We start from the raw sequence: 21,596 nt of genomic DNA on the forward strand, positions 1-21,596 counted from the left end.
AAAAAGCTGTGCACATGCTGCGTTTTTTTCCGCGCGGTTTTGCTGCGGTTTACAATCCGCAGCATGTCAATTGTTTGGTGCAGAAACGCTGCGGTTTTACACCTCATCCATTAACCGCAGGGCAAAACCGCAGAAAAAACCGCAGATAATCCGCAGAAAAACCGCAGCACTTTGTCCTGCGGATTTCCTGCGGTTTTCTCTACAAAATCCGCAGAGACTAAAAACTACGTGGGAACATAGCCTTATAGAGCAAAAAATGCAAAAGTCAAAAGAAAAATTGGCTGCGACTTTCAAGGGTTAACACATCCCTGTAAGCACCGGCTTCTGCGGGATCTCTTCTCAGGCGGCCGGTCCGGTGTGATAGCGGGAGGTTCCTAGCCCTGCAGTTAGTATGAGACTTGGCCGGACCCCCGCTCTGCCGCCGGCTCGCGCACCCGTGGTCGCCGACACCGTCTACCCCTCCGCGACCTCCAGCTCTAAACCCAAACTTTCCTCTTTTCCCTCCGGTCCTTCATAATAGACCTCAATCAGCCAATCAGAGCGCATCTCTCAGCACCCAATTAGAATGTTCCAAGGAGTGACCAATCCGGGGGCGGCTCTCATGCAGCGGCAGGGGCTGGCGGGGCTGTCAGTGCGGGCAGTAGTCAGTGCTGTGTGTGAGAGCGGAGCGGCGGCTGGGATGTGAGAGCCGTTCCGGGTCTGAGCGCTGAGCTCTCCGGTCTCCTCGCACAGGGATGGCCTCCGGGACAATGCCGGGCGGACTGTGCCTCCTGCTCCTCCCCTGTAAGTACGAGGACCGCTCTTTATAGTGGCGGCAACTTTTCTCTGTACAGTGAAGAAACTTTCCCCATCAGATAACCGTGTACGGCTCCGTGTACAGCTCCCCGGGTCTCTGCTGCCTCCTCTGCTGCAATTGTCATGGGGAAAATAGAATTAGTTTTCTTATGATGGTAGTGCTGCCTACTGATGCCAGCTCGGGTTGTCAGAGTTGGTGAGATGTCAGCGAAGTGATGGCGTCGTTTGTCGATGGATTGATGGCGGCTGAGTGGTGGTGGCGACACGGGTTGTTGGCAGTGTCTGACGACAGAGTGATGGATGGTGGAGGTGGTTGTCGGCAGGGGATGGCGGTGGAGTGGGGGGGGGGCGGCGTAATGATGGCCGCCGAGGCTGGCCGTAGAGTGGTGGTAGGGGTTGTTGGCAGTTGCTGCCGACAGTGATGGATGGCGGTGATGGCTGTAGTCAGTGGAGTGATGGCAGCGGAGTAGTGGTGGGGCGTCGGCGGAATGATGGCGGCCGGGGCTCACAGTAGAGTGGTGGTGGCAAGGGTTGTCGACAGTGGCTGCCGACAGTGATGGATGGCAGCGGGGGTTGTCGGAGGTGGCTGGCGACAGAATGAGTGATGGATGGTGGTGGCAGGTGTTGTCCGCAGAGCGATGGTGGCAGAGGCTGTCAGCTGAATGATGGCAGCAACCATTGATGTTGACCCCACACATAGTGACAGTTGAGGTTCGTCTGCAGTTGTCAGTGCTTGAGGTTAAATCTATTTTCGGGGATCCGGTCAATATCAGGTTTGTTCTCTCTGTCACTTAGGTTGTCAGCAGGTGAGTGCAGTTGTTGGGTTCTGTGAGATTGTCAGTCAGATTATGGGTCCGCAGTTGAGGTTTTGGAGTAAGGGTGAGGTTGTCAGCAGCAGACTGTGACCCCGTGGGGTGAAGGGTATTGACTTGAGGTTGGTGGTTTCTGTGACACTGCGGACAGTTATTGAGGCTGAAGTGATAATTTTCGACAGCTCAAGGCTTTGTTTGCTTTGATTTGTCAGTAAACTTCTGCTTCTTAAATGAGTGACCAGTGGTTCCCTCCCCTCCGATGATGAGCGTCCTCCTTCTGGAGTTGGTCACTGACATGTTACTTACAGAAGAGATGTAAGGTCTGATGGGGAGATGCTCATCTCTGGTCCTGATGGCCATGCGCACCATAGGTGTATGTGATGTGCACGATGTGACTGTGATTTCAGCTACATTTCGTCGCTCCAGAGTTGAGTATAGTTTCCACCATGAGCTGAGGACCTGAGTTATTCGACAGACTGATAACTGTGAATATTCACCCCATGCTTGCCCGTCTCTGGCTATGACATTACACTGGATTCCAAACAACGCTATTGCTGCTTTAAATCTTCCCCCTGTGACTATTTGTGTGTTTGAGAGACCCCTTATTTTAGTGGAGATATCCTGCAATAGTGCACTGTTAGTGGATACTATACTGTAGGATTCGCTTAGCCGCTAATGCAACGGCATCTTGGTAAGAGCTCCTCAATCCTGACACCGGTTAACTCCTGATGAGCATGTCAGATTCCACCTCTGATCTTGCCTGTCCTGGAGATATGCGAGTCCGATGTTTCCGGCAGCCCCTCTGATCTCCCGCGCTTTTAGGTTCCACATCTGGAAAAATAATCCTGGTCATGAATGAAGATTTGGAAAACTCAAAGTTTCCTCTTTTTGTCAAAGCAAATATGAGACTTAACCAAATATTTGGATTTTCAGTCACATCAGAGTAAATCCTAACAAATATCCCAATACTGAGGATGTGGGAATTCTGGATGTCTCTGTGTGCCGGAGTACTGCTCCAATGAATGTCGGGACTGAATGCGAAGGATATGTGGCTTGTATATAGCAGTATTATTGGGGTGCAGATTTTGGCATTTCTATACCCCTGGTGAACTTGTTCTGAATTCACTTGTTCCCCAGTCAATAGAATACGTAAAATGGGTGAAACAATCCCATGCTATCTCATGTCCTATTGTATATGTTAAGGCTGGGGCTACACAGCTAGTCAGGTCTTGTGGCCAAAGATTGCTGGATGCCACTACTACATATTGCAAAAGGCTGGTCTCAAAAAGTCAATATGACCCATTCACTTACCTCTATGCTGCAAGGTTAATCGCAGCATGTATATCCTATGTCACAGCCAAAGTTGCCGTGTGGTCTCTGCCTAAAGAAAGTATGTGAAGATGAAACAGAATGTGTATTATATTTTGAAATCTGTTCAGCAGCAGTGACTCCTGGTTCAGGGAGATTTCCTCTCGTCTTCTGTGTACAGTTGTGCTCAAAAGTTTACATACCCCGGCAGAATTTTTTGCATTCTTGGCATTTTTTCTCCACTCATGGATAGTGGTTGGTTGAAACCATTTATTATCAAACTACTGTGTTTTCTCTTTTTAGATCATAACGATAATGAAAACCCAAAATATCCAAATTGCCCTGATCAAAAGTTCACATACCCTGGTGATTTTGGCCTGATAATCTGCACTGAAGTTGACACAAATGGGTTTTAATGGCTAGTAAAAGTAACATCCTCACCTGTGACCTGTTTGCTTGCAATCAGTGTTTGTGCATAAAATCTGAGTTTCTGGGATCCAGACAGACTCTTGCATCTTTCATCCAGCCACTGACATTTCTGGATTGTGAGTCATGAGGAAAGCAAAATAATCATCAACGGATCTACGGGAAAAGGTAGTTGAACTGTATAAAACAGGAAAGGGATGCAAAAAGATTTCCAAGGAATTGATAATGCCAGTCAGCAGTGTTCAAACTGCGATTAACAAATGGAAAATCAGGGTCTCTGTAAAAACAAAACCACAGTCAGGCAGACCAACAAAAATGTTGTTCACAACTGCCAGGAAAATTGTTCGGGGTGCAAAGAAAAAACCCACAAATAACATCAGCTGAAATACAGGCCTCTCTCTGAAAGCTAGCAGTATGGCTGTTTCAAGATGCACAATAAGGAGGCACTTGCAGAAAAATGGGCTGCATGGTCAAGTCGCCAGATTAAAGCAGTTACTGCTCAAATGCCACAAAGTATCTTGCCTACAATATGCAAAACAGCAAGCCTGAAAGCTTCTGGAACCAGGTAATTTGGAGTGATGAGACCAAAACTGAACTTCTCCCGGCTCCCATGACGGCACACGAGAGAGGGGATCCGCCCAGTCAGCACAGGAACCCTACTGAAATAAAAGGGCGGTACCTATCCCTCGCTTCATTTGGGTTTACTGTCCTGACAGGGACCTGCCTGCTGAAAGACTGTGTGTTAAGATTGTCGTACCTGCCCACCCCCGTGCCAGCGTAGAAGGACAGGCAGAGCCTGTGCGCTTGGCTTCGGGGGTGGAAGTGCCGTCCGCGGGTCCCTTGGGGGCTCAGCGTCCGACCGGGCGTCAGCGCAGCACGGGTCGGGTCCAGGGGCTTTTCCGTGCCTGCCGCGCCACCCTACTCCCTCTGCCGGCATCCAGATCATACAGGAGGGGCGGTCGCTTCTGGGTCGCGTTCCTCTGATGTCACAAGCAAGGCGCGCTGGGAATGGGTGTGCCCGCGTGACGTAGGGGGTGGGCGCCGGACCCAAGATGGTGGCACCCATGAAGAAAACGCCGGCCGGTGTAAAAACATCCCGGCGGCACGGCAGGGGGGAGGGGCCATAGATGGGACCGGAGGAGGCGGGGAATGCAGTGGATCCCTCATAAATGAGGGATGACCACAGAAGATGCACTCGTGCCCAGAGCGTCATAATGGAAGTGGGGCAAGAAGAGCTGCAGCAGCAGCCTTTGCTGCAGGAGCTCTCGCCAGATGCCTTGCTGAGCCGCCAGCATACCAGGAGTAGCCACTCGAGTGATCGGAGCGGCAGTCGTCCTGACCCTCAAGACCCTTCGACGTCCAGAAAGAACGTCACACGTGCATCTGATCAGCCTCCGAAATGAGTACCCTTGATTGACAGCAGTTGTGAGTGATCTACGTAAATGTCACACTTATGGTAACGGGGTTCCATATTTCTGTTTGATCACTAGGGGTTGAGGAAGTCTAGCGGCAAAACAAAGAACAGAGAATGTTCACTATGCAAAAAAACGCTGGCAGTCCAGTGGCAGAAAATATCTGCACTGGCTGTATAAATAAAACCATACAGGATGAGACCCCTGATTTGGTCACTAGCCTTAGGGCTATAATACAAGAGGAGGTAAAAGGCTCCTTAAAGGCAGCCCTTAAAAAAACAGATAAAAGAGGCCGCAAAAGGGATTCTGGATCAGAGACCTCTCTAGTGCAGGAAGGTCGGGAAAGATCACTGTCCCTCTCCGCCTCCTCTTCCTCTACTCAGTCCTCAGAATCCTCCTTGGACAGCGATATAGGGGGCTGTCTGTATTCCCCAACAGAGGACATAGAAAAGCTGGTCAAAGCTGTCATGTCTACAATGGGCCTTAAGTAGGAAAAAAACACTTAAGACATTGGAGGATGTTATGTTCGGAGGGCTAGAAGAGAAGAGAAAACGCACCTTCCCTGTCAATGACAAGATAAAGGCTATAATTGACAGGGAATGGAAAAAGCCAGAGAGGTCAGGTACCTTACCTTCTACATCAGAGGAGGTACCCATTTGAGGAGAAAGACTCTGAAACTTGGGGAAAAGATCCGAAAAATTGATGATGCCGTGGCTAGGTCGTCAAAAAGGTATCTCTACCATTAGAGGACTCTGGCGTGCTGAAAGACCCGCTTGATAAAAAAGCAGATGGCTTCTTGAAACATCTGGGAAGCATCAGCAGGGGGGTTAAACCGGCAGTAGCTGGTATTTGTACCGCTCATGGTCTGGCTACGACAAATAGAAGACCAAATTAGGGATAAGGTTCCTAGGAACAAAATGCTATCAAACCTGACATTGGTACACGGAGCAGCGGCTTTCCTAGCGGATGCCTCGGCAGATTCCGCAAGGTTAACAGCTAGAGCGGCAGACTTGTCCAATGCGACAAGACGAGCCCTGTGGCTTAAAGTGTGTCCAGGGGATTTGCCATCCAAACATAGACTCTGTTCCATCCCATGTGACGGTCAATTCCTTTTTGGCAAAAAACTGGAGGAAATTTTGGAGCACGTAGGAGATAGGAAGAAAGGCTTTCCTGGAGAGTCCAAAAAAAAGTCCTTTCAGAGGAGAAGATTTAACAGGGGTCGTCCCCTGGGAGACAGGAAAAATTGGGACTTTAAAGAAAAGAGAGGATCGGGCTACATGTTTGAAGGGCCCTCCATGTCCTCTCTTCCCTTCTGCCTGGGCAAACATCTCCCCCCAGCTCGTGGGTCCTTAGTATAATCAAGGATGGTTTAAAAATAAAATTAATCTGTCTGCTCATGCAAACCCTTATAATGACACCCCGAAGAAAAGCCCAGGAGTAACAACTGGCCCTGGAAACGGAGGTCTTGGGACTAGTGCAGAAACAAGTCCTACAGGAAGTCCCAACTCAGGAAAAAGAAAGGGGGTTTTAATCCCCCCCCCCCCCCCCTTTTTTTTTTTTTTTTATACAAAAACCAGACGGCTCTTGGAGGACCATAGTCAATCTGAGGAGACTCAATCAATGCCGCCATAAAAATCTTGTTCCAGCACTGCCTCATGGCAGTGATAGACTTAAAAGATGCCTACTATTATATCGCAATAATAATAATAATAAAAAATTTTATTTCTATAGCGCCGACATATTCCGCAGCACTTTACATTTCAGAGGGGACTTGTTCAGACAATATACATTAGAGCATCGCAATCCAACGGGAGTATCGGAAGTACTTGAGAGTAGCACTCTGTCCAAGGTCAGGTCTAACACTATCAATACACAGCCCTTTCGTTCGGCCTGTCTACAGCCCCCAGAGTCTTCACCAAAGTGATGGCCGAAGTAATGTAATTTCTTCGTTCCCGGGACATAGTGATCGTCCCATACCTGAACGACTTCCTTGTGGTAGTGAGGTCGGAGACCCACTGCACTCATCAAGTAAAGGAAGTAACGTCAACTCTAATAGAATTGGGATGGATAGTAAACATTCCCAAATAAAGATTAACACCAGTAAAGGTGCAATCCTTCCAAGGGTTATTACTGGACTCCGAGCGACAGCTCTTCCTCCTACCAGAGAACAAAGTGGGCAAGATAAGGGGCCTAGCTTGCACAGCAATACAAAGGCTGACTGTGACACTGAGGAACGCAATGTCCCTTTTAGGCTCGTTGACATCATGTATACCTGTGGTAGGGTGGGCACAGTTCCACATGAGACAACTGCAGTGGGAAGTTCTGTCCGCACAGAAACAATTGAAAGGGCGTTTAGAAGGAGAACTATATCTCTCTGGATGTGAGAGATTCCCTACTCTGGTGGACGGTAGAGGAGCATCTAACAGCCGGTGTCCTGTGGCAAAAACCAGTCGAGGACATCATTACAACCGACGCGAGTGCTACAGGGTGGGGAGCACACCGGAGATCCCACTCAATACAAGGAACCTGGTCCTCGCTAGAAAGGGATCACGGTTCAAATTTAAAAGAACTGTGGGCAGTGGAGAAGGCCGTGAAACATTTTTCTCCCCTTACTTCGGGGTCGCCACACTCGGGTCATGCGGACAATCATGCAGTGGTAGCTTGCATCAACCACCTGGGGGGAACAAGATCCCGCGGCCTCATGGGAATATCAAACCTACTGTTCCAGTTAGTCGAACAACATCTGTTATCAATCACGGCACTGCATATAAGGGGTGTCGAGACAGGGGGAATGGTCCCTAAACCTCTAGGTTTTCCAACAAATAGTGCAAGATTAGGGCAAACCAGAGAGAGACCTGTTTGCCACCTCACACAACAGAAAAGCAAGGAAGTTCCGCTCACTAAATCCAAAAGAACACCCGTTCGCTGTAGATGCCCTACAAATACCCTGGAAGTTCTCTCTGCCCCCCCCCCCCCCCCCACCGATTAACGATGATTCCGATAGTAGTCCGGAGAATCAGGGAAGACCGAGTGAGACTAATTCTCATAGCTCCATTCTTGCCGAGGAGGCCTTGGTTCTCCCTTCTGAGACTCATGTCAGTAACAGATTCATGGATCTTACTGGAGGTTCCAGACCTGCTTTCCCAGGGACCAGTGGTCCACTCTCAGGTGAAGGGCTTCCATCTGGCAGCCTGGAACTTGAAAGGGCGCTACTGAGTTGCCAGGGATTCTCACCATGGTTAGTCTCCACCCTGTTGAAGAGTAGGAAACCTATAACATCCAGAATCTATGGTAGAACATGGAAAAAGTTCCTTGACTTCCTGGGGGAACCTTTAGGAGATGTAGCTCCAGTGGGACCTATCCTAGAGTTTCTACAGGCGGGGCTGCAAGTCAGGTTAGCAACCAGCACCCTCAAAGTCCAAGTCTCAGCTCTGGGGGCCCTATACAACTGCAACCTAGCGTCCAATAGGTGGGTGTCCCGCTTCATAAAATCTTGTGGTAGGTCTAGGCCAGTCATCATTCCAAAGATACCATCTTGGGACCTGAATCTAGTCTTGGAGGCTTTAACCACAGACCCCTTTGAGTCATTACAGGAGTTGTCACCCAAACTACTCACACTTAAAACAGTATTACTAGTAGCCTTAACATCGTCCCGTAGAGTGAGCGACCTACAAGCTCTGTCTGTATGCCCTCTATATACTCAGATTTTTAATGAGTGGTTCTAAGACCAGATCCGGCCTATCTCCACAAGGTGGTCCTCAAGTTCCATAGAACTAGGGAGCAAAAGTTCCGTACGTTGGATGTAAGGCGGGCCATACTACGATATATTTAAATGACTAGTCAGTGGAGGAAAGATCAGTCCCTGTTTGAAGCCTTTCAGGGTAGTAGAAAAGGGTACAGGGTAGCAAAGAGTACCATTGCCAGATGGATCAGGGAGGCCATTATCCTACTCTGCAAGTGGCTCTCTGGTTCCAGAAGGCATCAAGGCTCACTCCACCAGAGCCGTGGCTACCTCCTGGGCAGAGAAGGCTGAGGTATCGATTGAGCAGACTTGTAAATCTGCCACTTGATCCTCACTTTCAACCTTTTTCAAGCACTAGTGACCTGATCTATCTTCCTCTACTGACCTAACCTTTGGTAGAAGGGTGCTACAAGAGGTGGTCCCTCCCTAAGGTGTCTTATTCTACAAAAGTCTCGTGTGCCGTCATGGGAGACGGGAAAACACCAAGGTTGCTTACCGGTAGCCGTTTTTCTGGAGCCCGTGACGGCACCTGTATATCCCCCCCCCCCCTTATCACTCCTTTGGTGTGCACTATAGTTTTGGTGCTCTCTTAGTTAAATATAATGTGATAGTTTTACCATATGTACTAACCAGGGGGGGCCTCTCATGCTCTGTAAACTAACTGAAGTGAGGGAGAGGTACCGCCCTTTTATTTCAGTAGGGTTCCTGTCCTGACTGGGCGGATCCCCTCTCTCATGTGTGCCGTCATGGGCTTTGGAAAAATCGGCTACCGGTAAGTAACCTTGGTGTTTTTGGCCACAACCATAAACGTTACATTTGGAGAGAGGTCAACAAGGCCTATGATGAAATGAACACCATTCCTACTGTAAAGCACGGAGGTGGATAGCTGATGTTTTGGGGATGTGTGAGCTACAAAGGCACAGGAAACTTGGTCAAAGTTGAAGGAAAGATGAATGCAGCACATTATCAGCAAATACTGGAGGCAAATTTGTAATCGGCAGCTCGGAAGCTGCGCATGGGACGTACTTGGACGTTCCAACATAATGATCCAAAACACAAGGCCAAGTCGACCTGTCATTGGCTACAGTAGAACTAAGTGAAGGTTCTGGAGTGGCCATCTCAGTCTCCTGACCTCAATATCATTGAGCCACTCTGGGGAGATCTCAAGCACGCAGTTCATCCTAGACAGCCCAGGAATTTACAGGACCTGGAGACTTTTTGCCAAGGCGAGTGGGCAGCTATACCATCTGAGAAAATAAAGAACCTCATCCACAACTACCACAAAAGACTTCAAGCTGTCATTGATGTTAGAGGGGCAATACACTGTATTAAGAAATGGGGTATGTGAACTTTTGAACACGACTGTATACCTGTCACGTTCTCATTTGGTCTCTCGGGTGTTCTGAGCAGCCTCCTTGTTACCGTTGGTTTGATGCTTGTTTTCAGTGTTCTTTCGGCATAAACTGGAGAATAACAAAAGATTCTTGGGACTTGTTTACATGGGCAGGAATTGTTCTGGATTTTCAGGTTGGAATTTTGTGCAGATAATCTGCAGTATTTTACAGCAGCAGTGAAGTAGATGATAACTTCCTGCACAAGATGTGGGCATTTTCCATGCAGAAATTGACCTGCGGTGCAGATCACTTTTAGTTTTGCAAGGTTTTTCAAGTGTAACGTTAAAACCCCCAAAATAAAGTTTTTTTTTTTTTTTGTTTTGTTGGTCTGGCTGTGGTATAACCAAAATTCTGCAATCCAGAAAGGTGTTTTTATTTATTTTTTAAAGTGAAAACATATAAGGACTACATAATTCTAGTCTCTGCTGCCAATTTCTTAGGTCCTATCAGAAGTTCCGTGCCTTCTTTGGTGACATTTTATAACACGTGCCCTCTTACAAGCAATCTGCAGTGGTCGGGATGCGATGAGACCTGCATGGAAATATTGCTGGGGCTTAAGAAATTGGCAACAGAGATGATTGTGTTGCTGCATCCGGTCGTTGCAGTGTCTTACATGTTGTGATGAACCTTTTTTTTTTTCCTGCTTAGCTGTCAAACGTCGATGGAAGGTTCATAAGGTGCTGATTGTTTCTGAATAACCAGTCGATCTTGTGTGGGTACGAAGTTCTTCACTTCTGATTGTTGCTGTGGACGGTGATGTGTTTGATTTTTCTCATTGCCATGATGTGAAGAAAGAAGGGAATGTGGGCAATAGGAGTCTGGGGACTGGAAAATGAAAGAAGCGAGAGCACTGTAAGGCCATGTTCCCACGCAGCGTAAACCCTGCTTTTACTTTCACACAGAAAATAGGCAGCATTTAACAGTCGAAGCAAAATGGTTGTGAATTCATGAAGGCTCCTGACAACGGTGCATTTGGTGTGTTTTATTAGTTGTTTTTTTTTTTTTTTTCTCCATATAGGTTTCTACGTGGAGGATGAACAAACAAACGTATAAAAACCGTTCTGTCTTTTAAGTGCAGAATCCCACTGTCTTTGCACAAATAAAAATGCATTTAAAACATTCTGCTTTAAAAATGCGTAGGAAAAAAAAGCACAATATTGAGATCAGATTACTGTTGTGTATTTTTGGTCCTGGCTATAGGCAGAAAATTGTACAAAGGAAAATCAGTTCTATGTGTTTGAATGGGGTTGATTTGGATGATTGTAGCAGTTGCAGAAATTTCTGAAACATGTGAACATACACTAAAGGCCCCGTCACGCTAAGCGATATCGCTATAACGTCACTGGTTTTGCGATGCAGCAGCAATATTGCTAGCGATATCGCTACATGTGATACTTGCCTCCGACCGCCTCCCCCGCTGGTTATCGCTGATCGCGAGAACGGCCCGTACCATTTCTCGTCATCAGCTTCCTGCTGGTCTTCTTGCTGTGGAGACGAGCGACGCTGGACACGGGCGGGAGGACGTCTTCATCACCTCGTCTGACAGGTAAGTAACGACCCCTGACTGCTGCGATGTCGCTGGTGAGATCTGCCTGTGTGGCAGCTCACTAGCGACCACATAGCGATGCACCAGCGATCCTGACCGCATCTTATCATTGTCGGGATCGCTGGTGCATCGCTAAGTGTGACGGTACCTTAAGGTAGGGGTTTGGAACGTCTGGGCCACGGGTTGTTTACACTATGTCATGTCTTCCAGCCCTCAAGCAGATTCCCAGACGCAGCAGTGATTGGGCCGGTGGCCTCATTTTGCTGGCCAGCACTCCCCTCCCCCCAAACAGGACGTTCTCTTTGGGTGCAGTTAGCGCGCTGCTCTCTCCCCTTGTAATTAAAGAAAGCAGCCACAGCGTCTCTATAATGCATGCAGCAAGCTGTGTATCCTTTGTGATGTATGTACACAAGCCCCAATGTCTCCTATGTAATAGGGGCTGATGAATGTACAGCATACAGGATACACAGGAACTGGTGTGTTTATATCATAGAATTGTAGAGTTGGAAGGGACCTCCTGGGCCATCTGGTCCAACCCCCTGCTCAAAGCAGGATTCGTTAAATCATCCCAGTCAGATGTCTGTCCAGCCTCTGAAGACTTCCATTGAAGGAGAACTCACCACTTCTCGTGGCAGCCTGTTCCACTCATTGATCACTCTGTCACAAAGTTTTTTCTAATATCTAATCTGTGTCTCCTCCCATTCAGTTTCATCCCATTGCTTCTAGTCTTTCCTTGTGCAAATGAGAATAAAGATGATCCTTCTACAATGTGACAGCCCTTTAGATATTTGTAGACCGCTATTAAGTCTCCTCTCAGTCTTCTCTTTTGCAAACTAAACATTCCCAAATCCTGCAACCTTTCCTCATAAGACAGGGTTTGCAGACCGGTCACCATTCTGGTCGCTCTTTTATGAACTTGTCTCCTATGTGATGTACATACACCAGTCCCACTGTCTCCTATGTGATGTACATACACCAGCTCCACTGTCTCCTATGTGATGCCTATATACACCAGCTCCACTGTCTCCTATGTGATGCGCATATACACCAGCCCCACTGCCTCCTATGTGATGCGCATATACACCAGCCCCACTGCCTCCTATGTGATGCGCATATACACCAGCCCCACTGCCTCCTATGTGATGCGCATATACACCAGCCCCACTGCCTCCTATGTGATGCGCATATACACCAGCCCCACTGCCTCCTATGTGATGCGCATATACACCAGCCCCACTGCCTCCTATGTGATGCGCATATACACCAGCCCCACTGCCTCCTATGTGATGCGCATATACACCAGCCCCACTGCCTCCTATGTGATGTGTATGATGAAATCTTGGTCTCGTGAATACGCTTTTAAAAAACTTCCTATTAATTTCAAAGGGACATCGTGCATGATGATATCTGTAAAGCGCTGTGTAATTAATGACACTATATAAGTGAATAAAATAAATGCATATAGTGCAAAAGGGCGGATTTTTCCCACATGCTTGGAAATAAGCACAATATTTCAGTCCTTGTGGCATTCCTACTTGAAGACGCCTGAAGAATGAGCATGTTGAGGCACCATCCTCCCCAGAGCCTGGAAGAGGTCATTTATAATATAGTGCTAAAAGATGATTTTGAGTTCTCAGAAACAAGACATCTTATGAGACATACAGGTAGGACGCTTATCAGCATTATATAACCTGTATGCCCATATTAATAGTTTGGATAGGTCAAATGTGGTGACAGATTCCCTTTAAACCAGTTAGTACCGTAATTTATTAATTATTTTATTTAGCATAACATTTACCACATGTCTACTTTGCATCAGCATAATTTTTAACATGTTTTTTTGGGCTACGAAGTAGTACGGATTAAAAGTTAATCAGCAATTTCTTATTTTTCTAACACAATTTACAAAACTATTTTTTAGGGATCACATTTTCAGGGAATATATGAAAAAAAAAAAAATACCCAAACGTGGCTCCATTCTAAAAACTGCAACCCTCAAGATGCTCAAAATCACTTTCAAGAAGTTTATTAACCCTTCAGGTGCTTAATAGGAACTGAAGCAATGTGGAGGGAAAAACTGAACATTTTAATTTTTCACCTCACCCATGACAGCACCTGAGAGAGTAGGATCCGCCCCTATTACTGGACAGAAAGCCACGAGCACAAAATAAAAGGCAACTCCCACTCCCTCCTTCAATATGGGTTCCTGACCATTGGATGTGGGAGCCTTAAGCGCATTACTGGAGAACCGTGAGTCATGGAGCACCATGATTTGTTCTTTAGCAACCTAAGTAAGAATGGCAGGGAGTACTGGGGCCCAGTTGGGTGCTGAAATGCTAACATCAGTCTGGGAGAATCTACATTTAGGCTGCGTTCACACGTCACTGTTTTTTTGCGTTTTCGCGGCGGTTTTTAATGTGCGATTTTGCCGCGAAAACGCAAAAAATCAGCATCCCATGCATTCCTATGGGATTCCGCAATGCTGTGCTAATGCTGCGGATTTTCCCGTGGCGGAATCGCATTGCGGTAAAATAAGCAACATGCTCATTAATTTGCGGAATCATGGCTATCCCGCACCCATAGGATTGCATTGTTCCGCTTACTTCCCGCATTTGGCTGTGCCCACCATGCGAAAAGTAAGCAGAACATTTGCAGATGGTACCCACGGTCCGGAAGAGAGGAGACTGTCCTCCGGGCTGTGGGTACCATATCCCTGTAAAAAATAGAATAAAAAATGGTGTTATATTCTCCTTTCAGCGTCCCGTGCAGCCTTCCCGGGCCTCAGCGATGCTTCCGTACCCAGTAATGACTTGCGAGACCTTTGATGACGTCGCGGTCTCGCGATAATGTAGCGGTCCCTATTCCTCGCGAGACCGCTACATTATCGCGAGACCGCGGCGTCATCAAAGGTCTCACAAGGCATTACTGGGTACGGAAGCATCGCTGAGGCCTGGGAAGGCTGCGCGGGACACCGGAAGGTGAATAAAACACCATTTTTTATTTTTATTATTTTTTAACATTAGATCTTTTACTACTGATGCCGCATAGGCAGCCTCAATAGTAAAAAGTTGGTCACACTTGTCAATCAGTTCTCCAAGCGATGCTACAGATCGCTTGGAAAACGCTAGCATTCTGCAAGCTAATTACGCTTGCAAATCGCTAGTTTTTCTGTGGGGAAAATCGTGGGAATTTAAAATGCGATTTTTCCAGCGGAATGGAATTCCAGAATTCTCGCGGTTACTTCTGCGAGAGTTCCGCTACGTGTGCACATAGCCTTAGTATTTCAGTACCTACCTATGTTTGATGTCTGGCCTAAGGGCTGTTATCTGGCCTAGGGCCTTGTGTTTCAGTAGCCCTGGGGCCTAGTTATTCTTGCGTGCCGGGGCGTGTGGCTTGCAGCCTGGACATGTGTGGCCTGCAGCTTGTCGTTTCTCATTTAGGTACTGTGGCTTAGTTGACTAAAGAGCCTGTTGGGCCCGCCGACTCTCGTCTGTCCTCGTTCAAGTCTGGTTGTGTGTGTCATGGTTGACTTTTTTTTTTTTTAAATCCTTTTTATTGGGTTTTCGCAAACATACAGGAAACACATAAATCAAACAGTAGTGGTACATCTCAGAATAGGTCCTCACATGCCAACTTGGTATACAAATGACGGTACCACTTGTAACTTTGGTCATAGACCAGAATAACATAACTCCCTCCCCTTCCCTCTAATTCAGTCAAATGATGCTTTTCAAATCGATAATATCAGTACATATCGCAATGTTGCTCTCCATCCACTTCCCCATCTACCATCTCATTAGTGTGGTTCATCCCTCAACCTCAGGCCTCCCAGGGTGCCTTGCAGGTCTTCTAGATTATACCAGGTTGTATTGCGGAAAGGTGAAATCAGCCTATGAATGTCATCTCTAGAGAATTGTTGTATAATAAAGTCTTTCCACTTCGTGAAGAATTTCCTCGTCCTGTCATCTTTGTCACTCTCTGCTTCTGTTTTCTCTAATATCATTACCCTCTTCAATTCTGTCAACAACTGTCGGAGACAAGGGGCTCTCCTATCTAACCACTCTTAGGGTACCGTTATACCTAGCGACTCACCAGCGATCCCGACCAGCGATATGACGCGGTCAGGGTCGCTGGTGAATCGCTGGGTGGTCGCTAGTGAGCTGCCACACAGGCAGATCTCACCAGCGACATCGCAGGGGACGGGGATCGCTACTTACCTGTCAGATGCGGCGATGCTGTGTCCTCCCGCCCGGCTCCACTCATCGCTCGTCGTCACAGCAGGAAGCGCCGCAGGAAGTGGACGACGAGGAACGGTCCAGCAGCTTCTCGCGCGATCAGCGATAACCAGCGGGGGAGCCGGACGGAGGTAAGTATCACATATCGCTAGTAATATTGCTGTAACGTCACAAAATCGGTGACTTTACAGCGATATTGCTAGCGATATCGCAGTGTGTAACGGGGGCTTTAAAATGAGTCGTTTGTATAAGATTACAACTGTGTGTAATAATTGAGTGTTCAACTTGGTCAGTCCTAGATCAGTCATCTTATGGAAAATCCATAGCATTTTGTCCAGTGGGAAGTGAGTGTTTATCAGGCCATTTGCCCAGTTCTTTATCTCCTCCCAGTGAGCGGATATGCGGTCATACTCCCAAAGCCCATCAAACATGTCCGTCTTGGGAGTCTCGCATTTTGGGCAAGCCTGCCACCTGTCTTGGTGAGCGTGCGTGACTGGTAGGTTGAAGTCCAATATAGCTCTATGTATCACTCGGAAGTGTGTATCCCTCCATTTTTCATTATGCACATGTTTGCGCAACTCATTCCACCCAGACAAAATTAGCTCCCCTACCTCCGCGTCTTGTAATCTAGTCTCCCAGCTCATGACCAATTCTTGTGGCCCTGATGGTAGTAGGGTCCGTCTCATGATCAGGTATATGGTTGAGATGTTTGTCAGATATGTGTCTGGTTAGGAGGTTGTCTAGTTCTGAAGAGTGACATTCTTTGTGTATATCATGTAATTTAGTAAACGTGATGTCACATTTGTGCATATTGCAGGACATAGGATGCCAGTGGCATCAGAGGGGTCAAACTCCCGTGATTGGTGCTAGCACCTATTTTTGGCGTTGCAGCAGTGTGTCCGCCTTCATATAGCGCCGGCGCGATCGCCACGCCATACATGTACGTCGATTTGCGGGAAATCGCCTATTGACACTGTACCTGTATGGTGGATGTCGTAAAAGAGTTAAACCTGCCCAGAAATGTAAGCTTTATATGGTTAGCAGAGGCTTTTAGGTCTGTTGGTTGTTTTTTCTCTACCAGTTCAACTATGACTTCTCCAACAGAATTTATCTTATTAGTGCTGTATATGTGTAAATTGGACCAGGGCAAGGCTTAAGTTCCTCAATAAGGTTTTTGGTACGTTTTTGACGCTGTTTTTTCTATTGTGCAAAAAAAAAAGCCTGTGTATTACAGTTGCAGCAAAGTGGATGGGATTTATAGAAGTCTCTTTCCCTCTGTGCTTTATAGTTCATTTTTGTTTTTTACTATGCGTATATCAAATCCACAAAATGTCACTTATTCTTTTGTACTCTGAGTTTTATATGCAGAACTACATGACATGCAAAAAATCCACAAATATATAAAAGTATATGTGCTTCTGCATTAAAATCAATTATAATCCACACACGACTATATCAACAAAGTTTCGTTAAAGCCAAATACCGCTTTTATGTAAAACATGACGAAACAGAGACAAAAAGGCAATGAAAAAACTCACTCAAACACAATGTAAAAACCCTCAAGTAACTTATAGAAGCAGAAATGCATGAAGACCTAAACTGGTGCAAGAACTGTAATTACCATGACGGCTGGCACTTACTCTAAAATGCAAATCTTCTTTTGCAAAAAGTCATAAACCTTAAGCCCCCGTCACACATAGCGATCTCGTTAGCGAGATCACTGCTGAGTCACAAGTTTTGTGACGCAACAGTAATCTCACCAGCGAGATTGCTGTGTATGACACTGATCAGCGACCGCCCCCCTGCCGGTATCGCTGATCGTCCTGGAATGGCCAGGACATTTTTCGCATCGCTGCGTTTGACAGGCGTGAGACCAGCGATCAGCGCGCTGGTAACTAAGGTAAACGCAGGGGTTTCTAAGCACGGCGCGGTGCTTAGAAACCCTCTGTGTACCTTAGTTACCAGCGCGCTGATGCAGGGAGCTGGTAACCAAGGTACACATCGGGTTTCTAAGTGACGCACGCCCCTTAGAAACCCAATGTGTACCTTAGTTACCAGCTCCCTGCATCAGCGCGCTGGTAACTAAAGTACACAGCGATGCCGGGCGCTCGGCGTCGCTGGTGCTGATCGCTGGTGAAGCTGTCTGTTTGACAGCTCACCAGCGATCATGTAGCAACTCACCAGCGATACTGACACGTTGATATCGTTGTCGGGATCGCTGGTGAGTCGCTATGTGTGACGGGCCCTTAGTGCACACCACGTTGATACTAACTTTTTTTTTTGCCAGTGTAAGGTTTTTGGGAGGGGTCCCAGTCTGTCATGGTCCTTATAATTATCTCTAGAAATCTCTGCCAGTTTGTGCCCAATTTATTGGGAGGCCTGCACCTACTACATTCAGCACATTTTACTCCAGCAGGTTTTTGTTCAAGACTGTTGTATGAATCGTCGTCTTTATTACGTCGCCACCCCCTGGTTGACTGTAATAAAACTTATTTTTCTTATCTTGCAGGTCGGGGAAGATATACAGCATTATAGAATACTGTACATCAGCCCTCAAAGGTGATGGCCGCATCTTATATCGGCCAAAACAGCTGAGAGGTTCCCTTTAAAGGAAGATTTTGCATTTTCCTAAAAGAAAAAAAGATCACGTTTGTAACTTCTGTACGTTCAGCGCAGTCAGCGGGCTGGGACCTGTCATAGAGAAGCTGTTGTCAGACCTTTTGGTTTCTTCTAGACTATAAGCAATTTTCTTAATAAAATCTGACAAAAGGAAGGAGACAAGAAAACAAAGGTGGGTGCTGAAATTAAAAAGGACCCTTCAGCTTTCCTGACATGTCTCATCTATTAATTACCTGTATTTCCCATGTACTAACAGCTCTTGAGCGTCTTTTTTTTGTGTTCTTCTTTATGTTCCTCTGATATTCCACCTGGAAATGACTAGATTAACAGAATGTTACCCATCCAATAATTTGTAACTTTGTACCAAGTTATTATAAAAATTTTACTACCATTTGACAGCTAACTGTGCCTAAGGCCACGTTCACACCACGATCAGTATTTGGTCAGTATTTTACATCAGTGCTTTTAAGCCAAAATCAGGAGTGGAACAATCCGAGGAGAAGCATAATAGAAACATGTCACCATTTCTGGATTTATCACCCACTCCTGGATTTCGATTACAAATACTGATGTAAAATACTGACCGTGTGAATGACAAGACGATTGGCAACCATTGTATCCGCCATCTGAGCCATGAACTAGGCTATAGAAGTTCCAATTTGCCAAGAAAATTTGCCAGAAGTTATTTTTTTTTCTATTAGCGCCATTTATTTCATATCTCTTAACATGTGAAAGGGGTATGCATAATAACAAACAAGTACAATAATTATGAAACCATACAAGGGACCGACTGGTATAGGATGAGAGGACCCTGCCGTGAGGGCTCATAGTCTACAAGGCATGGGTGAGTATACAGAAGGTTAGGGTAGAGTTGGTCGTGCATCGGTTTGGTGGAACGAGGGTTACTGCAGCTTGTAGGCTTATCGTAAGAGGTAGGTCTTTAGGCTTTTTTTTTCTTTTCTTAAGGTTTCCACAATAGGTGACAGTATGATATATTTGGGTAGATAATTCCAGAGTAGGGGGGCATACACGGGAGAAATCTTGTATGTGATTGTGGGAAAAGGAGATAAGAGAGGAGTAGAGAAGATCTTGTGAGTATCGGAGGTTGCATGGAGGTAAGTACCGTGAGACGAGGTCACACATGTATGGAGGAGACAGGTTGTGGATGGCTTTGTACGTCCTGTTCAGGGTTTTGAACTGGAGTCTCTGGGCAATGGGGAGCCAGTGAAAGGATTGACAGAGCGGAGAGGTCAGGGGAACAGGTGGATCAGTTGGGCAGCAGAGTTTAGGATAAATTAGAGGGGTGCGATTAGTCTTGGAGGGGAGGCCACAGAGCAGGACATTGCAGTAGTCAAGGCAGGAGATGATGAGGGCATGCACTAGTGTTTTTGCAGATTCTTTTTTAAGGAATGTGAGGATCGGGGAAATCTCTTTGAGTGGGAGTCGGCAGGATGTTTTCATTAAAATTTGGACATTTGGCCTATGGAGTGGAGTTGCGGACCAGTCACATGTATTTTCGGGATTATTGACCAACTAAATGAGTTCCAGGAATTACCTGATGTCTATGGCTGTCTTATATGGATGCTGTTTGTTACTGCCTTTTAAAAACTTTATGATCTCCCTTTTAAGGATGCAGTTTTTAGTTCTGCGTTAAATATAAAGTGAGAAGAAAACCTTAAGAATACCATATTGTTCGCTCTCCATTCATAATTTCCCCAGAAAATCACTTTCAGGCATTTCAGTTCTGTACAGTCATTCATTCCTGCTCCCCTGCTGCTCATTACAGTTTACCCAAAATATTGTATGAAAGCTTTTTCTGCAATTAACAACCTCCGAAAAAGAAGAGTTGGCAGTAACTTGGGCTGGTTCCATCATCAGAAAGAAATTCTTGGCCGTAATACAGCCGTGGTTTACAGATTCACAGTGCAGCCACAAAACCTAGACCTCCATAGGGCTGTATGCAGGGGTGTTTTGCAGCATTCAAAAATAGGTTTCGAACGTAGAAACCGCTTTTCGGCAGTTTTCTTGAATTTTCTTCATTTTTGTGTTTCCTGATGAGTTTCTTAAGCTTTTTGAAAGCTATTTTTTTTTTTTTTTTTTCACCTGAATTTTTTCTGCTTTATTGCTTGACAGTGCCTAGTGTTGTGAACTCCCTTGCTCGGGTTTCTGAGCCAAAGCTCCCTCTAGTGGTTACTTAGAGTAGTGGTGCTGGCCAGGTTGATGGAGGTTCTCCACCTGACGATGATAATTGGGAATCTGGGATTGCTGGCTGGGAGCATATAATGGAGCTGGCTGCTCTTGAAGGTTGCTAGTGATTTTTTCCTCTGTGTGCATTTGGAGTTCTTTTGTCCCCTGCCTGATCTGCATGTTCAGCTAAGTGATTCTTTTGCTAATCCTTTGCATCTAATCTGGTTGTGTCTTTTTTGCTTTGCTGCTAGGGTTCAGCGTGCTCCCTGCTGGGGGCAGCGTTGGGCTCTGCTTCATATGTTGCAGCTTGTTCAGTCCCCTATTATGTTAGTATCTTTTGCTTGCTGCCAGTTTATACCAGAGTGCTGATCTAGAGGGGATGAGATCATGTGATCTCAGGTCTTTTTTGTATATCAGAAGTGTTGAACTTCTTCAGGGTTTTGTGCGTGATTGCAGACAGAATCTTTTCTGTCCTGTCCTGTCTAGACAGCTTGGGCCCCACCGTTTGCTCTGTCTGTTCTCTGCTTGTGTTTGTGTCTCAACTTGTCTCACCGACAATATATGTTTGGGGGCTGTCTATTTCTTTGGGATCTTCTCCGGGGCTGTTTAGATTTCATCTTTCTGTCTTTAGGCTTAGTTAGTCCTCCGGCTGTGACAAAGCGTCTAGGGCATCGTAGGAACGTTCCACGGCTACTGCTAGTTGTGCGGATAGGATCAGGGGTCTGCAATCCGCTTAGTTACCAACCTCTCTGGTCTTCTGGTGGCTTAGCCTGTTCCTGCCATCCTCCTCGGTGACCCATTCATAACAGCCTAGTTTGAAGCGGGTTTCAACTGCTTCAAAGAAGGTACACGTACTTTCACCAGTCTTCTAAACTTGGAGTGGGGGAAAAAAAACCTGCAAAAAATCTCCACAGCAAAGAGGATTAACATTAAAATAAATAAGACAAACTTTTTAGTTTTTTTTTTTTTTTTTTTAGCATTTCTTCGAGTTAAACCTATGTGTTTTCTTCTGATGTGAGGGTACACAAAGCTTCTTGACTTGAATTTTCCAGCCTCTAAAAAATCCAAAGTAAGAAAAAAAAAAAGTGCTATTAAAAGCTATGTGGTTTTGAGACAAATT

General features: G+C 46.3%; 1 protein-coding gene across 2 annotated transcripts in view; it reads left to right on the forward strand.

The window, feature by feature from the left end:
* Positions 1–589: 589 nt before the first annotated feature.
* B3GLCT (beta 3-glucosyltransferase) overlaps positions 590–21,596 on the forward strand; it is a 591,167-nt gene continuing 570,160 nt past the window's right edge. Inside the window, exon 1 of one of the 2 annotated variants that reach the window (XM_073583176.1) lies at positions 590–783. In XM_073583176.1, coding sequence (XP_073439277.1) covers positions 735–783 — 49 coding nt within the window. In that variant the 5' untranslated portion in view covers positions 590–734. The remainder of the gene's footprint in view (positions 784–21,596) is intronic. The other variant, XM_073583175.1, reaches the window with a different exon arrangement.

This window comes from Dendrobates tinctorius, unplaced genomic scaffold (assembly GCF_039654945.1).
Source record: "Dendrobates tinctorius isolate UK_male_01 unplaced genomic scaffold, ASM3965494v1 ptg000075l, whole genome shotgun sequence".
Classification (NCBI taxonomy): domain Eukaryota; kingdom Metazoa; phylum Chordata; class Amphibia; order Anura; family Dendrobatidae; genus Dendrobates; species Dendrobates tinctorius.